Source organism: Eptatretus burgeri, chromosome 1 (genome assembly GCF_056783735.1).
Source record: "Eptatretus burgeri isolate ZD-2024b chromosome 1, Ebu_testis_v1, whole genome shotgun sequence".
NCBI classification, from domain to species: Eukaryota; Metazoa; Chordata; class Myxini; order Myxiniformes; family Myxinidae; genus Eptatretus; species Eptatretus burgeri.
Window position 1 is genome coordinate 76,303,376 of NC_140961.1, and position 21,351 is coordinate 76,324,726.

Consider the following 21,351-nt stretch of genomic DNA (forward strand, 5'->3'; position numbering starts at 1 on the left):
TAGAGTAGCATTGGGGTGGGTTGAGTATTTGGGTTCCCCTTTAATTTCTTTCACATCTTTGACTTTATTTCTTTCCTTTTTTTTCAGGTGTCTTATAAATGACCAAGATTGCTGATTTGTTCCATCATCTATCTGATGTCGAATTTATTTTGCAATGTTCGCTGAGATTTTATGTAAATACTCGGACATTGATTCGAACTTGTATGTTTTATTTGTTGGGTCTTTCCTGTGAATTCTCCTCAAAGTTTACTTGGTGGAGCAGCCAGTTTCTAGGGAAATGTCTTTGAATGTGAGATTTGGTTGGATGGTGTCTCAAATGGAAGGTATATTTGTTGAACTCGGGTGTGTTTCTTTTCAGATGCCATGCTCTGGATTTCCTGCCAAATAAAACACACAAAAAAGTTCTGAAAAAGATGTCCAAATTCCTTGCCAAAGGAGATGTTACAAAAGGATTGACAGGTACCTTTTCTTGTTAATCATTCCTGAGGAAGTAGCAAATTCATATATGCACTGTTCAAAGGTTGAAAAAATTCGAACCTTTGCGCAGACAGTCTACAAATGCCTTGACATAATGGTCTGCAGAAATTTTAAGACTTGAGATGCAGAAAAATCAGAAGGGTACTAAATGTGGGTATGCATTGTGTGGAAGACTATGTGGTGCTGATTAATTCATGCCAAACTCCCACTACTTGCCCAATTTCCAGTTGTGTTTCTCAAAATTTGTCAAATATAAATTTATGTAAATGTTTTTTTTCCTCCCTCTTTGCTGACATGATGGCAAAATCACTTGTGGCTGTTGAGAGGTTGTTTTTCTTTGGATGGAGATGATTTTTATTTTATTTTTTTTGGAATACAGGACATGCTGATGCGCAATTATTAGAAATTTTTCTGCTTTTTAACTTTTTCTCCTTCCAATCCCTACTGTCACATCTTTCTTGATTTGGTATTTGGGGTCAATGGTATGAAAGAATTTGGTTTACGTGTGAGTAAGTTGGCTTGCTCACCAGTGGGAGTTGCAGTTTCCTGTGATCATGCAAATCCACGAGAAGGCTCGTGCCGGCTCGCACCTGCTTCTTCCTTTCTTCCTTTCCATTCTTCGCTCTATCACACTTTGAACTGCAACAACTGCCTGTGTATGCTTGCTCATAGCTTTAATTTCACTGTCTTCCTACTTTTGCCATTGTTCAACTCAAACTACCTACTGCTCTCTGATGGAACCATTCGGCTCCTCTTTCCTCATTATCTACTATCTTCTCGCGTTTTTAATCTCCAGAGCACCCACACGCTAGCTGTATGCAGGGCAGAGTTATCGGCGCAGCCACATATGGTGTAACTACCATGCGACACTGCACTGGCTACATGTTGGGAGACTGGACTCAAGCAGCCTAAGAACTTTGGATTTGAGATCATGATTCAAACACCCCCCTCCCCCATCCATCCAATGGGACCATACTCTGTGCAGAGTGTTGGTGCTGCCTAAGCAGTCTCCTTGGCGATTGGGCACAATCCTAGACGGGTCGCCACTCCAACACAGGATACCAACAAACTGGCACTCATTTTGCAGACCTCGGAAGGTTGACAGGCAGAGTCAACCCACCTGGTATTAATTCAACAGCTGAGTGGGATTTGAACCCAGGATCCTGGGATCCCAAGCCCACCATCCTAACCATTTAGCCAACACCAGCCAACTCTCCCCCCCCCCCTTATTGTACTGTTCGCATCAAATAACTAAACTTTGTGCAGACCTCTTAATTCGGCTGAATTTACGGACATCCAGGCCTGATGAAGAAGTTCAATAATCTGTGCAATGGTGGCTTTAAAGGTCCCATGACACTCAAAAGTACTGAAATTGTATATACAGTATATATTGTTACGGATTCGCGCCCGCCGGCGTGCTGACGGCCACGTCACTCGAATCGCGGCACGTCGCCCACCGGACGGACAATCCAGTCGTGACCCTCTCGGACTAACGCCGGGAACCAGTCACGGGTGGACCTTTCGGTCTCACCGCGATCGAGCCAATCAGCCCCCGCGTGGGATAGGGTTGCTCGCCAAATTCGACCTACCTAAGTACCCACACGGAGGGTAGACCGGGCGATCGCACCTCGCCGCAGGTCGACTTCGGACACGGGCCACTTAAGCGACCCGTTCCGTACTATCGGGATAACCGAGCGGTGTTATCGTCGGCCTCGACGGTTCGATTAATTATCGGGCGTATTCAGCCCACTACCAACCCTTTACGTGAAGCAAGATGAGGATTCAATGAAAGAAATGACGAAGCGAAGCGGGAAACAGTTCAACACAAAGCACATTTATTCGCGATGAACGGAAAGCACACATATTCAATTCCACCAAAAGCACATAGAAAAGGAAAAGAAACACAATGCAATTTTACACAAAAAGCAAATGCGACAATGCAGATCTAATACCGATTTCGCGAGCACACGGCAACACTTATACAATTTTACTTCACAGACGGCGCCGACAACACATATCCAAAACCAAGAAAAAGAACAGAGAACCCTCAAGGATGAGGCAGGCCTGAGGCCGAGACCGAGTCGGGCCTACCCGTCTGGTGATGAGACGCGGAGCGGCGATGGTGCCTCAACTCCGCGGGCCTCGCGGACAGTGTCTGGTAGGGGGTGGGAAAGGGGCCCCCTTGGTCGCACTATCTCAGCGCGGGGGGGAAACAGGAGGGGGTTGCTGATGCTCGGGGGAAAGGAGGATTTCTACTCTGCCTCGAGTCCCGCGACGAGCGTCTCCACCTCGACCAGGTCGCGCCGTCGGCCTCCCTGGTGTGCAGCTCCCGGCACGATGCGAGCACCCCCTCGTCTGCCCTCGCCGCCTCTCCACAGCTCCGTCCCCTTCGCTCCGACTCCAACGCACACGACGACGACCAACTCCTTCTTGCTTCTTCTTCCCAACTCCACCGACTGCGAAGTCTTAACTCTCCTCTACTGACGAACGCGGTCGCTTATATAAGCCCCGTGGCTTCGCTCTCTCATCTTTGACCCCCTGCCTTCGACCTTTCACCTCGCTCCCCATTGGCCCGAGAAAAAGTGGGCGTGAATGCTTTTTGATCCATAAATTTGCATATAGCGACCGCCCTCCAACGCCCTGGAGGCGGGGCCAAATCGCCCCTCGCTCACCGATTGGACGGAACAAAAGTGGGCGTGTGTCGTTTTTGATCCGTTTTTGGAGCTGAAAATCCGTGGTTTTGTACACGCTGTTCGGCGCGCGCCCTGCACGAGTCCAACACCGGTACCCACAAGCGGCGCAAGAACGGTGGCGATGCGACGGTTGCGAGGTGTGACGTGAAGCGGCGCCGCGGTGGGTGGTTGATGTTGTGGTTGGTGGTGGTAACAATGGCGGTTGGTCCAAAATAAAGATAGTAAAAGAAAAACGGCTATCCTGAAGAGTCGCAGCACGCATAAATGACATGTATTCCCACTAGACAACGGGTTTGGGCCTAACTACACATATACTTACGGAGATATCTCACCTAAGGGACCTGAATGGTGGTTTGCGAATTTGGTAACCACAACAATATATATATATATATATATATATATATATATATATATATATATATATATATATATATATATATATATATATATATATATATATATATATATATATATATACTGTATATATGTCCTATAGGAGTTTTTCATCGTGATTTCTGATCTGACAATGTTTTTTCACAATACTCGTTCTGTAAAATGTAAAATTAAAAAAACAAACCTCTTCGGGAACGCCCCTAAAAATTCTGCCGAAATCCACTGAAAGAGGCGTAACCCACATGACATCATCTCCAGAACAACAAAGGCTGCACGTAAATTACTCTGGTTGGTGGTCTACGTGATTGTATTGGCTTCCTGTGTGTTTCCACATTTGATTGGTTGACTCAATCGCTTCGTTAATTCGTGCTTTAAAAAAATCAAACATCTGGTTTTGAATAATGGCTGACATGGACTTTGATTTGTCTGGTAGCAACAGTGAGTGTGAGAGAAATGAAGGATTTTGGTCTGAATCAGATGGAGAATTGTCGGATAACGTAGTCGTGGGAGGTGAAGTTCAGGCAGCTGGAAATGGAATACGGCCTTACCAGTTCGAGCCTGAAGCAGGGCAAGCAGAGGAAACTGGCAATGAAATTCCCGGAGTTCATGATGATCGGGAGGACATCGAAGGAAGACTTGGCAATAACAACTGGTTAGACTAAATCCTATTCGTAATTCCATAATGTAAATTCGACTTGCATACTGCTCGATATCAGAAATATTTTAGTGAGGTGACGTGACCAGCGGAGCGGACATGTTTCTCTGTGGCGAATGAATCACAAGCAAGGCCAGCGCATGTCATCGGCCGTATCTCTCCGCGCATAAAACGAAGCAATCTCGCTGTCCGGATACGATGAAAACTTGTGTGCAGAACACACCTTGCGACACAATTGTCTTGAGTAGTCCGATAAATCTGACGTTCTGTTGCATTTTTATTTATTTTATTCCTACTGTCGTCATGTAGCGCCAGTAGAAAACAATGAAGAAAAGAAAATAATAAAAGAAAGCTGCAGCACGTCAGATTTATCGGACTAGTTGGACGGACGACAGATTTATCGGACTAGTCTGGACTCTAGAGTTGACATAGTAACTTGTATAAGTCAATGCGTAAGAGTCCTGAAGCTATGAGGCCGTGTAATAGGACAGATAAATTTGTCTTTCATAGTTGTGCCAATATATTGTTATGGTTGTGGAAATTCATAAAAGACCATTCAGGTTCCCCAGAGATCAGTTATTTCGATAAGTACGTGTTTTAGGTTGGAATCCCCACCGATGTGTAAAGGGAATTGTTCGTGTGCTGGGCTGTGAATCTTTGAGGTAGTGTTATTCTTTCCTATCTTTTATTTTAACAACATCTACAAAAACCCGATCATCCCCGAACAACAGGAACGCCATCTTCAAACGAACATCATAAAACCATCACCTCCTCCTCGACAGCCACAAAATGCTGTTTGTTGCGAACCAGCGGCACAACAGTAAAGCAACATCACACCGTCCATGTGCAAAACAGCCGCGAAGCGGCTGATTTGCATATTCGGATAAAAAAGACGTCTTCCCCGAAATCACCCTGTGACGTAAGAATGGGGTTTCCCACCAGGGGTGAAAGGGCAGACGTTAAAGTGGCGCCAGCCTCGGGTGAAGAAAGCGAGAGCGGCTTCCCCCCCCCCCCCCCCGCCGGGCTATAAAAAGGGCAAAGTCGAATCGCCAGAGGCAGTCGGAGACGGGAGAGAGGAAGGCGCATCGGAACAGTCGGAGGGGAGAGATGGGGCTGGAAGGACGGAGTTTGGAGTCGCTGAAGAGAAAGGCGCATCGGAGCTTGGCGGTCTGAGCAGACGGCCTTGAGGGCATCGAGCCACGCTGAGGAGTGAGCGGGTCCTGAAAGAGCATCAACTCTAAGAGAGCATGGCCCGTTCGCTCTTCTGAAGCGTCGTTGGCCAGGCCCGATCGACCAGGCCGCGGGGAAGGCCAAGCGACCAAGGAGAGCCGCCCACCAAGCTGCTCAAGCCGCTCAAGCGACTAGCGCATTTTGCGACGCCCCAGGTGGAACAGAGACACGGGTCGCCGACCGAAAGACCCTCGAGTCGCCACCAGGGGTGACCAGGTAACCAGACCGTTCTCTCGGAGCCCTTCGGTCATCCCGGCTCTGAGTACCATTAAAGACTCACGAGCCACATTATTTTCCTTGGGTTTTGTACGAAAGTCTGTGGCGCCTTGTCTCTCTTAAGTAGAACTGATTAACTAGGTTTGTATGGGTCCTTAAAACCCATAAAAGTCCAACATGTCTGAGTTGTACAATTTAAGTACTTAAATTTCAGGAAAATGTTCAAAAGTCAATAAAAATCAGATTTTCCTGTTATTTGGTGAAGGGTGTTTAATTTTCCTCGCACTAGTATTCTAAACAAGGACAATTGTGTCCAAGAGCCGCGTCCTCAAGGTTTTGTCTTCACCAGAAGAAGAAGAAGAAGAAAAAAACAACAACTTCCGATATTTCGTCACGTGCCTTGATTAAGCCAATCGCGAGACCCGTCATAGTGTATTTACGTATTTACGAAATAAATAGTGTATTTACGAAATTACAATACATTAAGTGGAATAATCTTTTAACAGTAACGTGTACTTTTCGAAACTTTAAAGCAAATGTCCGAATATATTTAAAAGTTCATAATAGACGCTCTCAAAAGGCACCCTCAATGCGAGGATGTGTACAGGTGTTTAGTATTTAAGGAGATCCGGATCCTGTATATTAAAGAGCCGAGTCCTAAAGGTTTCGTCTTCACCAGAAGAAGAAGAAGAAGAAGAAGAAGAACAAGAAGAAAAAGAACAATGCCGAGCTCTCTTCGAGCCACGTTCTCTACGTGAGACGTGACTAAAAATGATATTTTATTGAAAAAAACTGTTTACCGGTTAAGCGGCAAGGTCGCATTTCATTCCCGCCCGCCCTCATGCCAGAGCACATGGCTTTGTTTTTGCGCGGCTGCCGAAGTGGTCACATGTTTGCATTCGGGTCATCTCGGCAAACTTCGGCTGCCATTGTGATCGCTGTCATCACGATAAAATAGCTGAACAATACGCCTATTATATCCATTATCATCGGCATTTATAGAATTTGTTGACCCAAATTTATAGTAACTGTGAAGTGAATTTGCCAATTGGTTGTGTGGCGTGTTGTGCCTTGTCGACTGAATAAGCTCCTGCTGTGTTCTGTATGTTCATTATTAAAATATATTTTTTGTAAACTTACTATCTTTGTTAATTTCTAGGTGACTCACCTCAATTTACCCCTGAAATTTCTCGGATGTGGTCCTTAAAAAGGGGTTATTTTAGCTCTTAAAAGTCCTTAAAAAAGACATCTCAAAATAAGTGGGAACCCTGATTAAGTGCATGACTGTACATTATTGAATACATCGGCTGTAGGCTTTTGCTCGTATCTTGTCTCTATTCCCCCATCGATTGCTTGCCTGCTGTATAAAGTAAATGCCCCATTGTTTGAATACATCTGCTCGTTGCGTCACTTTCCTACCATTGACTGCCACGACGCGTTTGGGGAATTAGCTGGCTATTAAGGCCGATAAACGTGACAATTTGGTCCGACGGAACTTGGCGATTTAAAACCGCTGGGCAAAATGCACATGGGACGAGCGCGCTTAGCGGCTCATTCTGTACAAGTCTCCGTCGAGGTATAAATTCTCGGTATTTCTGTCTGCATGGATAATTAGGTATATCGAGATTCGGCGATTGACCCTTTACCACGCGGACAGGATATTGACAAGTTTATGGTGTGTTAAGGCACCCGTAGCGGGTTTTCGGGGTTATCCGGAAGGCTACAACTGAATTCCGGCTTTCGGCGGGCGCGCGACTGCGTTTCGGCTGAAGCGGTCGTGCGTGGCCGTCAGAACCGCGTAATTCGTAACAATATTTTCCCTGTTCATTTATTACAGCATTTTGGCTAATTGTTAATGAATAGCAAGCCAATGAAAGTAGTACCTTCACTTTAGAATAAACCCATGTATGTCGAGTGCAGCCATACCTGGCTTGCATGTATGTGGAATCGTACCTATCCCAGCAGGCTGGTTTCAACGAACAATTCAATAAGCTGCAAAATGTGGGTGCAGGTTTTTCACATTGTTTGATTTTAAAATTATCTCCTTGTGCCTTGAAATGATGCATTATTAATCTTTAGTATTTTACTTGTATGTCCCTGTAAGTTTCTTTTTTAATGGAAAGGTTCAACAGTCACATTTTATATTTTGTGGACATGGTATAGCCCTTTTTTGTGCATACATGTAATGGATTTGTACTTGACTACGACAAGGTAGTAAAGGGATAAATAATTGCCTCGTGATTGTTGTGCCTACACGGCTCAGAAGCAGAATTTCTTTTCCGCAAAACAATCACAGGAATTAAGACGATCAGTGAGATTGCAAACAAATGTGCACAATGTATTTGTACGTACTTTATACGGCGCGCGACGTCTAATCAATCCACTCTGAATGAGTCGCGTTCTGGAGATGACGTCAACAGTCACGTGACCTGCGGTTCGCTGAACTCAACTTTTTTGAGGGGCGGGGCATAGCAAGTTGTGAAAAGCACTACAAATGTTCGAAATATTGGTCTAATTATCCCATTGTTGATTTTAACAAAGAAACATGGGTGATTTCTTCACGAGGAAGGTCAAGTTAATATATAAATAACCACAACATTTTGAGTCATGGGACCTTTAAGCACCAGCAAAAAATGTCATCCAGGCATTTTGGCTTTGGGAGGGTGGATTTACAAAGCAATATCCTTGGATGTCAGAAGCACGGAAAGAGTAGAGGGTGCAAGACCAGAAAGAAGGGAGTAGAAGACAGAGACCACAAACCTGTCTGCAATGGGAAAGTAATTGGCCCATAGACTCAGCTTCATCATAGGAGATTCCAATAATCTTGAAGGCCTTGGTTTCCACAGTGTCAAGCTGAGCAAGGTGTGAGGCAGGGGTGCCAGCCTTTCGGGAAGAGTAGTACGCCATCAAGCTGCAGATGACGACCTTGTATGTGGATAAGAGTTAATGTGTGCAAACTTCTGAGGAAGGTCTTTGTACGATGGAGGATGCCGAGTCGGTGACTGGATTTGGAGCCCAACTTTGAAATGTGGTTTGACCGAGAAAGATCGTATTTGATAGTGAGACCCAGGAGTTTGAGTGACTGATCTTCCTGAAGAGGATTGCTAATAAAGTATATGGGATGGCTTGCCATACTTTCAGAGTGAGTGTGTGAGATTTATCAGCAATGAAAGACATATTCCAAATGTTTGACCAGCTTGTGATTTTATCACGATCTGAAGAGAGGGAAGAGACTGCTGCCTGCCTATCTGAAGGATGAGGGATGTAATGGCAGAGGGTGAAATCATCAGCAAATTGATAAAGGGTTTCCAGAGAGTCAGAGAGATTGTTGATGAAGATAGGAATATGCCTGGGCCCAGAACACTGCCTTGGTGCACTGCAGCCTAGACATGGAGAGGAGAAGAAAGGATTCTGTTGAGAGCCGCACGTTGGTCAGTAAGCCGTGTGTGGAATTGGCATGGATGCCATTTGGAGAGTAAGACAGGATGCCAGATTGTATCAAATTTGAGATATGTCTCGAGAGATGGCCCTGATGTCATGTCGGACATCGAAGTCCTCCATCCAATGTTGCGAGAGTAGGAGCAGCATCACCAAAGTAGACTGACTTGGTGCGAATCTGAATTGGTGATCTGAAATGAGGCCGTTGGAGAAAAGGAAAGATTTCATATCAACTGCAATAATGGATTCCATGACCTTGCTGATGACTGGAAGTAAGCTCATAGGTTTGTAGTTAACCCTTTGAACCCCAGCAGCCGTTTTATCTGCCACTATTTAAAACAGCATAAACTCGAGCGGCTGATCAGCATCAGCCGCCACATGCTCTTGTTTACAAACACATCATGAGCAACTTCCTAAGCAATTAGCGCTCCGTTATATTGCACCCGATCTTCGTCTCATTTCGTCATGAGAGTCTCATTGGAAGTGCGAAGGAGGTTTTTGCTGTGCACACATTTTGAGACACATGCCAGTCGGCCCATCCTTGTGACCACACTGTGCCGTGAAAGTCTCGTTTGAGGTGCGAGTGCCAGTGGAGGCTTTTGCTGTGCGAACTATAAATAGCCAAGACGTTCGGTAATAAAATTATTCATGTGGGCTGCGTACGACGCATACGTCTGGGTTTCAGGTTTCATGAAACAGCTGGGTTTCATAAAGCGCCATGCTCCACCAAACAAGAGAGTAGTCACTTTCCATTTGTTTACAGAGAAACTGTCAGGAATTTGTTGGAGATGTTCAATCTTCTGGAGCAGCATTTGGTAATCGACGCTCAGCAGAGTTTCAAGACTAGTGACGACTGAAACGGGATGCTCACCATGATGTAGAAAAGGCTCCACATGCAACTACCAATAATCGTTGTGTTGTGTGCAGAGAGATGCCTAAGGACTTGCCTTATGGCTAAGCAAAGGAACCCTATGGCAAAGGATAAGGACTTGCCATAACATTGCAAGACAATACACTGGTGCATGTACTGTGAAGAATTCTTATGCATCGAAAAGCCAGGCAATTGGCACAAATTGGCAATTGGCTCGTTTGACTGGAACCATAAAGTAGAGAATTGGTGATAAACTCAAAAAAGAAGAAAGTAAGACAGTCTTTGATTCAAAATATCATTTATTTGTAGTTACAGGGCTAGAAAAAACATTTTTACAGGCAGAATACTGAAATATAACTAATTTCAACCTTTCAGTTATTTTTCTCAATGGAGTTCAGGGTGGGGGAGCTGAAGTCCAAGGAGCTCACGGTTCCAAAGGTTAAGGGGATCTGTTTTTGCACCTCTTTTTATGTGATGCCGTGATGTTGGTTGATTTCCAAGCTGATGGAAGATGACAAAGGGCAAATGATAGGGTTAAAAGAGCAGAAAGAAGATGTGCAAACGCAGCATAGCAGGTTTTTGGGACACTTGAGCTGATACCCTCCAGTACAGTTGCAGAAACCGAGTCGAGAATTGCTGGAAACTTTTCCACCTTCTCTGGTGCAATAGACATCAAGTACATTAGCAGTTGGGTGCGACTGGATAGGAGATTGGTATCATGGAAGGCTGAAGCGTGGCAGACCTGATCTCAACTACTTCAACACGTTAAAGAAGGATATGGCCCTGGAGACAGAGGGAACTGCACACAGCAATTCTTAATTGAGGACTGAAATATTTTTTGAGTTTGACCTGAGAGCTAATTTAAGAAGAAGAAGAAAAATGAAGGACACAGTAAACCAAAATATATTTCAACAATGCAGTTTGTTTTATATTTAATGGTCCCTTAAAATATTTTTGTTAATGGCAAAACAATAATTTTATGATTATTAAATGGAAAATTGTTTACTTAGGTGGGAGGCTCGGTTCCATTGTGCTTTCAGTTCAATTACACACCACTGCAGTGGCCTGTAAAAGTGTTCATCCCCTCCAAAGTTTTCACATTTTGATGCCACCTGAGTTTATTACCCTGCGCTCGCGAAGTGAAAAGCAGGGTTAAGCGATCGGCACCGTATGTACATGTGCCGTACGGCGTACGTCGTGTCTGCGTTTTGTTGAGCATACATCGAAAACCATTCAGCGGAGGAAATTGAAACTTTACCAAATTTACATGACAATGTGATATAGCGGTCACTCTTTTGAGGTCAACATAAGCCAAAGGTCATCTGACAATTTTCAAAAATGCTCATTTTTTTCATCCTATTGACTGGAAATTTGAAGAGGATTTGCACATTTGGTCATTGAATTCAACTACCAATTCTTTTTGAGGTCATCATAGGCCAACTTTCTGAAATTGTCAATTTTCATCCGATTTACTTGAAATTTGAACAGGATTTTCATAAAAATGACCATCATGTGTCACGTGGTCTGGTAGCCAAATCGGACCGAAGGGAAAATCTTTTGAAAATCTTTGTATGAGTCAAATTTAACTAATTGATCACCTACCCATGGGAAAATGTGGTTTGACAAAGATGATGTCATCATGGTCTGGAAGCCATATTAGATCAAAGACAAAAAAACCTTAAAAAACAAAAGAGTTGGCTCGCACCAAGTCCTCAAGACTGCATGGGTATGTAGTCCATGAATACCATCCAGGTTTCAAATCAAACTTAAAATATAGAGTCTTCACAAACTACTCCAAAGTGATAAAGCTAAACAATGCAGATAAAATGCAAATAAGTTTGATTAACAGAGAAAATCAGATGATTCTCAGTAGCATAAGTGTTCAAACCCTTTGCCTAATTAACACGAAATCACTTCAGGAGTAAATTATTTGTTTGAAAGGTTACAAAATAGTTGTAATCGATTTCACCTGTATGTATTCAGTGGTTTAACTGAAAAATGAAGCTCCCCCACCTATGTAAGGAGTTTTAAGATGCAACTTATTTGGTCAACAAACAAGGCAAACATGAAGATCAAGGAGTTTTCCAAAGAAGGCAGACATAAAGTGTTGGAGAAGCACCGTTCAGGAGAGGGTTATAAGAATATTTCGAAGTCACTCATTATCCCTTTGAGTACGGTGAAATCCATCATTAAGAAGTGGAATATGTATCGTACCATTGAAGATGAAACTGGTTTGGGATGTCACTGTAAATCCAACAATGACTGAAAGATCTGCAAGTCTCTATGTCCAAGATGGGGGTCAGTGTTCATCAATCAACAATATCCTGTTCCGTTCACAAAGCTGGCCTCAATGTACAGGTGGCAAGAAAGAAACCATTACTGAAAAGACGCATCGAAAAGCTCATATTGGCAATTCCGCAGTTAGTAACGTTACATTTTAGGGACATTCTCATTATTTAGATAAGAGTCCTTTCTCTATCTGTGGATGTAAAGTCTCATTAATGTCACCAGAGATCAACCTCGTCTAGACGTAGAACAGAGCAAAGAATGAAATCATTTCATGAAACATTCTAGAAGAAAGAACAGCTTTTAATGCCGGTTAGTAATGTTACAAAAAAAGGACATGAAAAATTGATGAGCATCTTTGAATGAAAAGTTTGCTAAAATTGGTATAGCTTGAAACATATCAACTCTATTTTTTCATTTCTAGCTTTAAGGGCAATAGCTACCCTAAATATCCTTTCTCATTCTAGCTTTGTTTGAAAATTAGGAACAAAAATCATGGTTAGTAACGTTACGGTTAGTAACGTTACACTTTGTCCAGTGATTACAATGACTCACAGAATTATGTTTAATCTCAAATCATTACATTTTTCCTCAAGAGAATGTGAAATAAGCTAAAAAAACATCAGATAAGACATGAAACTCTTATTTCAATCACCAAACTCAAGCAGTATAGCGTCATTGTACTTGTACAATGGTACAAATTACATATGTGTTAAAAAAGACAAGAAAAAGTTACAATAAATTACAAACAACAAAAGAGTACCACTTTAAAGACTGGGTCAAGTGATATCCACAGATCCATAACTATGCTGATCACAGTTCATCGTGATTCACTGGAATTCACAAGTTGAACAAAACAGTACATATTGTATGTGTTCCTCATTCAAGAGTACCTTTCATATAGGGAAAGAAACCAAAGAGCAAAAACTAATGTACCGGTATGTAGTATGTACAGTGTATGGCCATAATGCAACATTTGATATTGTGACAGTAGTTTACATCATAGTATTTGAATTCATGTTTATTCAAGTCTAGAGATATGTGATATGTTTTTTTTTTCTTTAGACCACTTTGAACGTATCTCTGCATTGACGTGAAAACAAAAGTCTGTTCGCTGTACCTGAAATGTAATTACACCTGACAAACCACCGTACAATAATTTCAAATTGGGACAGAAAATTTGAAATGGCCTCGATTGTTCACTACTTCTGGTGCATCCAACGGGGCAATCATCTGGTGTCTCATGTAGAAAATAGCATCCCTAGTTGAAGGCCATTTCCAGTACTTCCCGACATGTGCCATTACTGACACCTGGAACTCTCCATCTCGTACAGCAAGAACTTCTCCTGGAAATTGTTTTCCATCGTACTCAACTATGAACCAGTCTCCCACTGCTGCAATGGTCTCACTGCTGCTCTGGGTTGCCTCATCGTGCTTGTCTCTGCTCAGGACATAGGCTACCACCTCGTCATTTACCACTTTGAAGAAGTGCATCTTTGCTATGCCAGTAATGGCCTTGGCTTCACTGAAGATGACATCAAGGTTCAGCTTCTCGTTCCTTTTTGCGATCTCACTGGAAGTAATCTCACGAACAGACACATTCTTCATGGTACTTGCAGCTTCTGCAAAATTCTTTGCATCAGTTACAGTATGTTTACGTGTTCTCACCTTGTCCCACACAAAACGCTTGGCTGACCCACCGATTCCATCAACGGGTCCCTTCCCATGTCCCAATTTACCCCTCACCCCCCCCCCCCCACTGTCTTCATACTGCCCTCTGTTGTCTTACTGTCACTTTTGTCTTGACCAGGACCTGTCTATTCGAGTCTTATTCACTTATTTCATGGTTAGTAACGTTACAATACACAAAGGCTGGTTAGTAACGTTACATGGTTAGTAACGTTACACATTTTGATTGCTGTTATTTCTAACTTCTATCATGACAAGTAATACTTATTTATATATTTCAATTAGTCATTGGACACAGCAGGAAAAATTGAAATATTATCATTCATAGACACTTTATACACTCTGGAGGTAAATAATTTCACTTTTCGGTTAGTAACGTTACATGACTTTCTAGGGGTTGGGAAATGCACACATGTTTGCATTTTGAAGACATGTAGGTTGATTTTACTTAATATATCCATGAAAGCACTACACTGCCTCTATGAATTCAATATTTTTGGTAAGAAAATGGCATTTAATTTGACTAGATATCTTCTTTGCCATTATGGAGATTTTGCTGATAAAATTTATCTGGAACAATTCTTGTTCAAAATTGGTGAATTCACCACCTAAAACTATCAATATACCCTGAAAAATATTTTTTCCTGAATCATCAATGTGTCCTTTCGTAAATCACACACAAAAATCAAGGAAAAAAACAAATTGAAATTTTAGGGTCATGTCCCTCTAACTGCGGAATTGCCCATATGGAGTTTGTGAAAAAGCATCTTAATGATATGCCTGATGTTGGCTTAATGGTTAAGGTGGTGGGTTTGGGATCCTAGGATCCTGAGTTCAAATCCCACTTTCCTGTTGAATCAATACCAGGTGGGGTTGACTCTGTCTGTCATCCTTCTGAGGGTGGCAAAATGAGTGCCAGCTTGCTGGGATCCTGTGTCGGAGTGGCGACCTGTCCAGGATTGTGTCCAATAGCCAAGGAGACTGCTTTGGAAGCACGAACGCTCTGCACAGAGTATGGTCCCAATGGATGGATCTTAATGATACTGCAGGCAAGTGGAGAAATGTTTTGTTGTCACATGAGACAAAAATTGAACTTTTTGGTCTAGATTCAAAGTGTTCCATCTGGCACAAGCCTAACACTGCACATCACCCAGTCAACACCGTCTCTACTGCCAAGCATGTTGGTGGCAGCATCATGCTTTGGGGCTGATTTTCATTAGCAGGGATTGGCAGGCTTGTCAGGATCGAAGGAGCAATGGACAGTGCAAAGTACAGGATAATTCTTGATGAAAACTTGCTCGAGTCAGCCATGAATCTGAAACTGGGTAGGAGGTTCACATTTCAGCAGGACAATGACCCAAAGCACAAAGCTAAAGCCACACTGAAGTGGCTGAATAAGAAGAAAATAAATGTTCTTGAGTGGCCCAGTCAAAGTCCTGACTTGAACCCAATTGAACATTCATGGCGAGACTTGAAGATTTCAGTCCATTGACGATCTCCATCAAACTTGTCAGAACTAGAGCAATTTTCACTTGAAGAATGGGCAAAGATTTCACCATCTCACTGTACAAAGCTGGTAGAGACCTACCCAAAAAGACTCATAGCAGTCATTGCTGCAAAAGTTGCTTCCACAAAGTACTAACCTCAGGGGCTGAATAATTTTACACCCAGTGAATTTTGATTTGTACATGTTTTTTGCAGATATTCCTGACATGTAACCTCCTTCAACTATAACAGTGTTTAATTTGATCTCTCCAGTTATGAATAAAAAAAGTTCAGTTGGAAAAATTGTTTTTACATCATATGTAATTCATCTAAATGGGACATTATTGGACGGGGGTGAATACTTTTGCAGGCCACTGTCTACATGGCAGTAAATGGTTCATGACCTCATTTGCTTTATGTACTTACTTTTTCCTCCTTTACCACTTCCCTTCTTCCACTCCCCCTCCCTTCCTCTTTTTCCTGCATAATTTTTGGATGGATCTGTTTGAGATTTGAAGTGGAATGTATGCACAGTTTTGCCGAGAAAAAAGGAGGTGGTCGGGTGCGTCGCGTGGTGGGAAAGGATTGTCTAACTTGCATACAAGCCATTATTCCGTTCACAAAGTACATACCAGTATTCGCTTACCAAACATTTTTCAGTGGAGCTCTAAATGTTTTTAATTTATATATATATATATTTTTTTTCCACAATAACCTTAATTGTAAACACAGTATATACAGTTGCAATAAGAAATTATGTTACTGCGTTTGGATCTGGATGCCCATAATTACAACTACCATCGTCAGATCAGTAGTATAATCTGGATTTCACAATGAAAGCAGCCATGTATTTTAAAACTCAAGCAATCATAATGACATGGTGAGATATGCATTTGCCTTTGTGTGATATGACACGATCTGTGTTTTATTGCACAGCTTTCCTGCAGAACCAAATAGTGTGTAAAATAAATAAATAAATAAATGTTGTACAGTAAACCCTTCACTATCACGGGAGGAGGGGGGGTGGTTGGTGGGTATGGGGGAATTTGGAGTTGCATTCCTGGAAAATGCTGCGGTAGTTAAAACCAATGGGCAAAAGTTTGATTGGTCAAAATTAAGCACCACGATAACTCGATCTGTACACAAAGAGGTTGCCTATGATTTGTCAAACCCAAAATATATCAGGGTTTACTGTACTGTATTGATCTGTTGATTGAAAGCTGAATTGTACCGACAGGTGAATCGACAATGGATATGAATACTCTTCCAGACTTTCTCCCGGTCCAGGATCATCCTTGCCCTGATCTTCACGATCCTAACATTTCAACAAAGGAAGGTTTGCAGGAACCCTTCGAAGCTTTCACGAGCAATCAAGCAACTAAGACATTCTTTGGATCAGAAAGTGAAGTTAAAAAAAAGAAAATGCCCCGTCCAGGTGAGCAGCATTGAGTTTGGTGACTGACGATCCTTTCCTTGGCAGGTGGATTTTCATTTGGTCAGCTCTCTGTAATTTGTTAGAGATTCTTGTCAATTTGTTGTAATGAACACGTACATTGAGTTTGCTTTTTCTCAAAAAAAATTATGATAGATTTTTGATGTTACCTTGCAGATCAATAGTTCATTTTTTGCAAGCTTACAACAATGCTTGTCCCCAAGCAAAGATGATTCAAAATATTTGGACATCATGAGCAGAGCAGTTAGAAGCTAATCATTGCAAGAACATATAAAAACAAGTTATTAAAATGTTTGAAAACAATCTATCATAAAGAGGAGGTTAAAAATAACAAATCTACAAATAAGTCCACAAACATTTGTCACCAGAAAATGTCGCTCTTGCACTAGACATTGACATTGAATGCCTCATTTTTCTATTGCCAGCACCATCAGAAAATTCCCAATTCCTGCTCTAACCAGCAGAGGGCATTGTATCTTGGCATAGCCTTCAACATGTTCAACATCAGCCAATGATGCTACCCTGCAGCTTTGTGCTGCATACGAACGAAGAAGTAGAATGTTAAGGTGTACTCTCCCACCTCTCCCTCGAAGTTGAGGTGGAGAGGAGCTCCCTCGTGTCATCATACCTTGACTTTAAACATTTCAGTGCATCTCATGTTGGTCTTTACCATAAATCTTGATTCTTTTTTTATAAATTCCCATGACGACTTTACCATTTCTTCAGGCAAGAGTTGTCTTCTTGGAGCCCATTCAGCAACTGCTTTTGGTACATGATCATATTTTTCTCGAAGTCAACGAAAACACGATACAGTTTCCTTTTCTTTGCCAAATGTTTCACTTGGCATTGCCTCAACATAAAAATTGCTTCTGTTGTTGATCTTCCTGGCATAAACCAACTGGTTGTTGTCTATGTTTACAACTTTTCTTGGTCAATTTTCAACCACATTTTCAGGGGCGGGGGGTGGGGGTTGTGCATCAGGCCATCGTGCTGAACGGGGGATCTGGGGATCCTCTCCCAGGAAATTTTTTAAAAATTGATCGTTGGAAACAGCATTTCCTGCATTTTTGGAAGTTTTCTGCAGTTCCTTGCATTCTTCCTTGGCTCAACAGTTCAGATTTTGCGATGATTAATGGGCCAAAGTGGCAAACTGGTGCCGACTTGCCCAGCCATTCCTTTGTTAAAACAAGGCATGTGCACAACCGTAGTGTGAAATGATGGCATTGATCGACTGGGTGCTGGGCTCACATCGTCCCCAATCAAAATTTTGCCGACAGTGATGTTCGTTCAAGTACTTTATTTTCTCGTCACCCGGATGCCAACTTTGCCGGCAATATCACTGACATCGTAAGCTGGCACTGATTTGTCGTTTGTTGCATCAGTTGGTTTCGGAGTGTTTGTATTGTCAAGAGGATCGGAAGAAGTGGTTGCTTCATTATGTACCTCGGATTGCGCCTCTGTATCTGCTGCCGCTGCAGGCTTACCGTGTTGTGCCTCATCTATTGTATTATGGTCTGTTGCACTGATGAACGAAAAGAAGTCCGTAATCTTCCTCTTTTTCGGACCTTCCATGACACTCACTCGTTTTGTCTTGAGGCAAAATTAGTGATACGATGTCGACATGATGCCTATGGAGACAGCATTGACCAAGTTACGAGGCGCTCAGCATTATTGGGTGAACGAGTCCATGAAAGCGCTCGATGAGGGGTGTTGACAATAGCACATGCATATCCTTACACACATGCATCACTGCTTACACCAATGTGGTGGGCCCTGAATGGATATGGATGACAGCATATACTGGCAAAATGGAAATAAGAGCTGTTTTTCCATAATTTGGGATTAAAAATTAGGGTGCAAATGTCAGATTGCAGTCTGCAATGAAAAACAGACCACCCACCCTGTTGAAAAGGACTCGTTCTCACTATGCTATGAATGGGAGAGGATTTTCATTCAGGTGTATGCACAACAAAATCGCACAATTAGGTGAGTTTGTGGCCAACACCAGCAGAATCTAAATATGGCAGCATTGTGTAACTTTGCGGTGCTGTGATTGGCCGATGTTCATGCGTCACGGCACAGAATAGGAGTTACTTCCCCTAATCTGCCGTCATAGTATGCATCATAATTGACTCACACACGAAGAGGAAATTGAAAGGTGTGCACCCCTCTGTATCTGCAACTCGTACCTTCTGGAGCATCCACTCCATTCTTGTGAACCTTACCTAAATTCACAACCACTCCTCACCTCCACTCATTTATCCCTCTCTTTTCCTGCTTGTGGAACTACCTTCCACACTCTCTTCGATGTCATTCTTCCCTCCGGGTCTTCAAGATAGCTGTTATCTTGATAGCATCTTCAAGATGACCTTCATCTTCATCTTCAAGATAGCATCTTCAAGATGACCATCTCAGGTCATCCCATATCCAAAAAATATATATATATTATTTTGGTCTCCAAGATCTCCAATGATCTCCAATATGATGATCTCCAAGATCATCCCATATCCAAAGCCATGATATTTCACAAACCCGTTAAACCACTCCCACTCCTCCCAAAATTTTGCTTGTGTATCCATCTTGTCAACCCCTTGCGTTTTCCTCTAACCCTCATCGTTACCTGCATCTCTTGTTTGTCTGTCTCTGCCTTCCTTCTTCCTCTGCCCTGGTATTGGCGTTTCCCATTTCTCCTGTTGCTCACTTTGTTCTGTTGTGTCCTGTTCTGTTCTGTGTCCCAGCTCTTCGTTTTCCCCCACGAGCCGAGACCATGTACATATATAAACAAAACCCTTTCTCAAGATATTCATTTTAATGTCATTTGGTTATTTACCTTTGTTGTATTTGAAAAGAGCAGTTTGTTGGCCCTTGACAAAGCCATGTCGACTGTTGGAAATATTGGAGATCACGTATCTTTTAGTCATGTGGTGATGTTTAACAGTGATGACTCCATTTACACCCCACTATCCGAAAACTTGGAACAACTTCTATCTTCTCATCCGAACTCTCTTCTTTTCATATGTGGAGACTTCAATTGTCATCATGCCAGTTGGCTCGGTGTGGGCACCTCTCTCACCTGTCATGGCACTTCAGCAAAAGCTTTCTGCGACTCATTGGGACTGACTCAATCTGTCAACTTCCTGACCCGGATCTCAACCAATGGCACTCTATCTCTTCTGGATCTGATTTTGACAAATTTCCCTGAAAATATCTGCTGTTCTTCCTCTGCTCCAATCGGTTCTTCTGACCACGTTCTGGTCAAAGTGGACATCTCTCTGGCTATTATCAGAGAACCACCTCAGCACCGTCGAGTTTGGCATTTCACTCAAGCCGACTGGCAGGGACTTCAAGCAGCCCTCAAACTCCGAGACTGGTCTCCCATCGCCACTTTCTCCAACATCAACTCATCCTGGGAATTCTTTCAAAGAAATTTGCTCTCTCTCCCTCATGCACAGATTTATCCCCTCTCATCTTCAGTTGTCCTTCCCTTCCTCCCGCCCATGGTTCACTGAAGCTTGTGGTGAGGCAGTTGTCTTGAAACAACTTGCCTTTGCCTCATGGAAAGCAAACTCAACTGAGGGTAATCTCAGTTCCTTCAATAAAGCTCAGAACAAGTGTGTATCTACCTTCAGGAGAGCCAGAAAACAACATCTTTCCAAGCTCAAGTCTGAACTCTCAAACCTCTCTCCATCCTCCAAATCCTGGTGGCGTCTTATCAAATCTGGTTCTGGTGTATGTTCCCTCTCCATCCCCTCCGTTACTTCAAATGGCCACACTGCTGATACCGCACATGAAAAAGCTGAATGCCTAAACTCAGTGTTTGCATCAAAATATTGTGTCCAAAACCCATCACTTTCTCTACCCACCTTACCCAGTCGCACCCAACTGTCCCTGGACTCTGTGTCCTTTTCTCCTGACAAGGTGGAGAGCTTGCTGTCAAACCTCGACTCAGATTCTGCAACCGGTTCAGACGGCATCAGCCCACATGTCCTAAAAACCTGCTCCTCTACTCTTGCTCACCCTCTCCCTGTTCTATTCACCCTCTCATTTGCTCAAGGTCATCTGCCATCTGCTTGGAAATCAGCAAACATTACTGCCCTGCATAAAAAAGGTGCAAAAACAGATCCCTGTAAATACAGACCAATCAGCCTTCTCCCAATCATCAGCAAGGTTATGGAATCCATCATCGCTTCAAACATTAAATCCTTCTTCTTCTCCAATGGCCTGATTTATGATCATCAATTTGGTCTCAGACCAGGTCACTCTACCCTGGATATTCTGCTTCAGCTCTCCTAAAAATGGATGGAGGTCCTCAATTCCGGAAATGAAATCAGAGCCGTATCCCTAGACATATCGCGTGCTTTTGACATGGTCTGGCACCCTGCCCTGCTCACCAAACTCTGTTCCTTTGGTATCCAAGGCCATCTCCACTCATGGCTCGCAGACTTCCTCTCTTGTTCGCAGTCAA

At 42.9% G+C, this 21,351-nt stretch overlaps 1 protein-coding gene across 4 annotated transcripts in view; it reads left to right on the forward strand.

The window, feature by feature from the left end:
- The window catches only part of ATE1 (arginyltransferase 1), an 89,187-nt gene that overhangs the window by 18,746 nt on the left and 49,090 nt on the right, over nt 1–21,351 (forward strand). For all 4 annotated transcript variants that reach the window (XM_085888925.1, XM_085888936.1, XM_085888917.1 and 1 more), the window contains exons 4-5: nt 359–459; nt 16,671–16,868. In XM_085888925.1, coding sequence (XP_085745051.1) covers nt 359–459; nt 16,671–16,868 — 299 coding nt within the window. The remainder of the gene's footprint in view (nt 1–358; nt 460–16,670; nt 16,869–21,351) is intronic.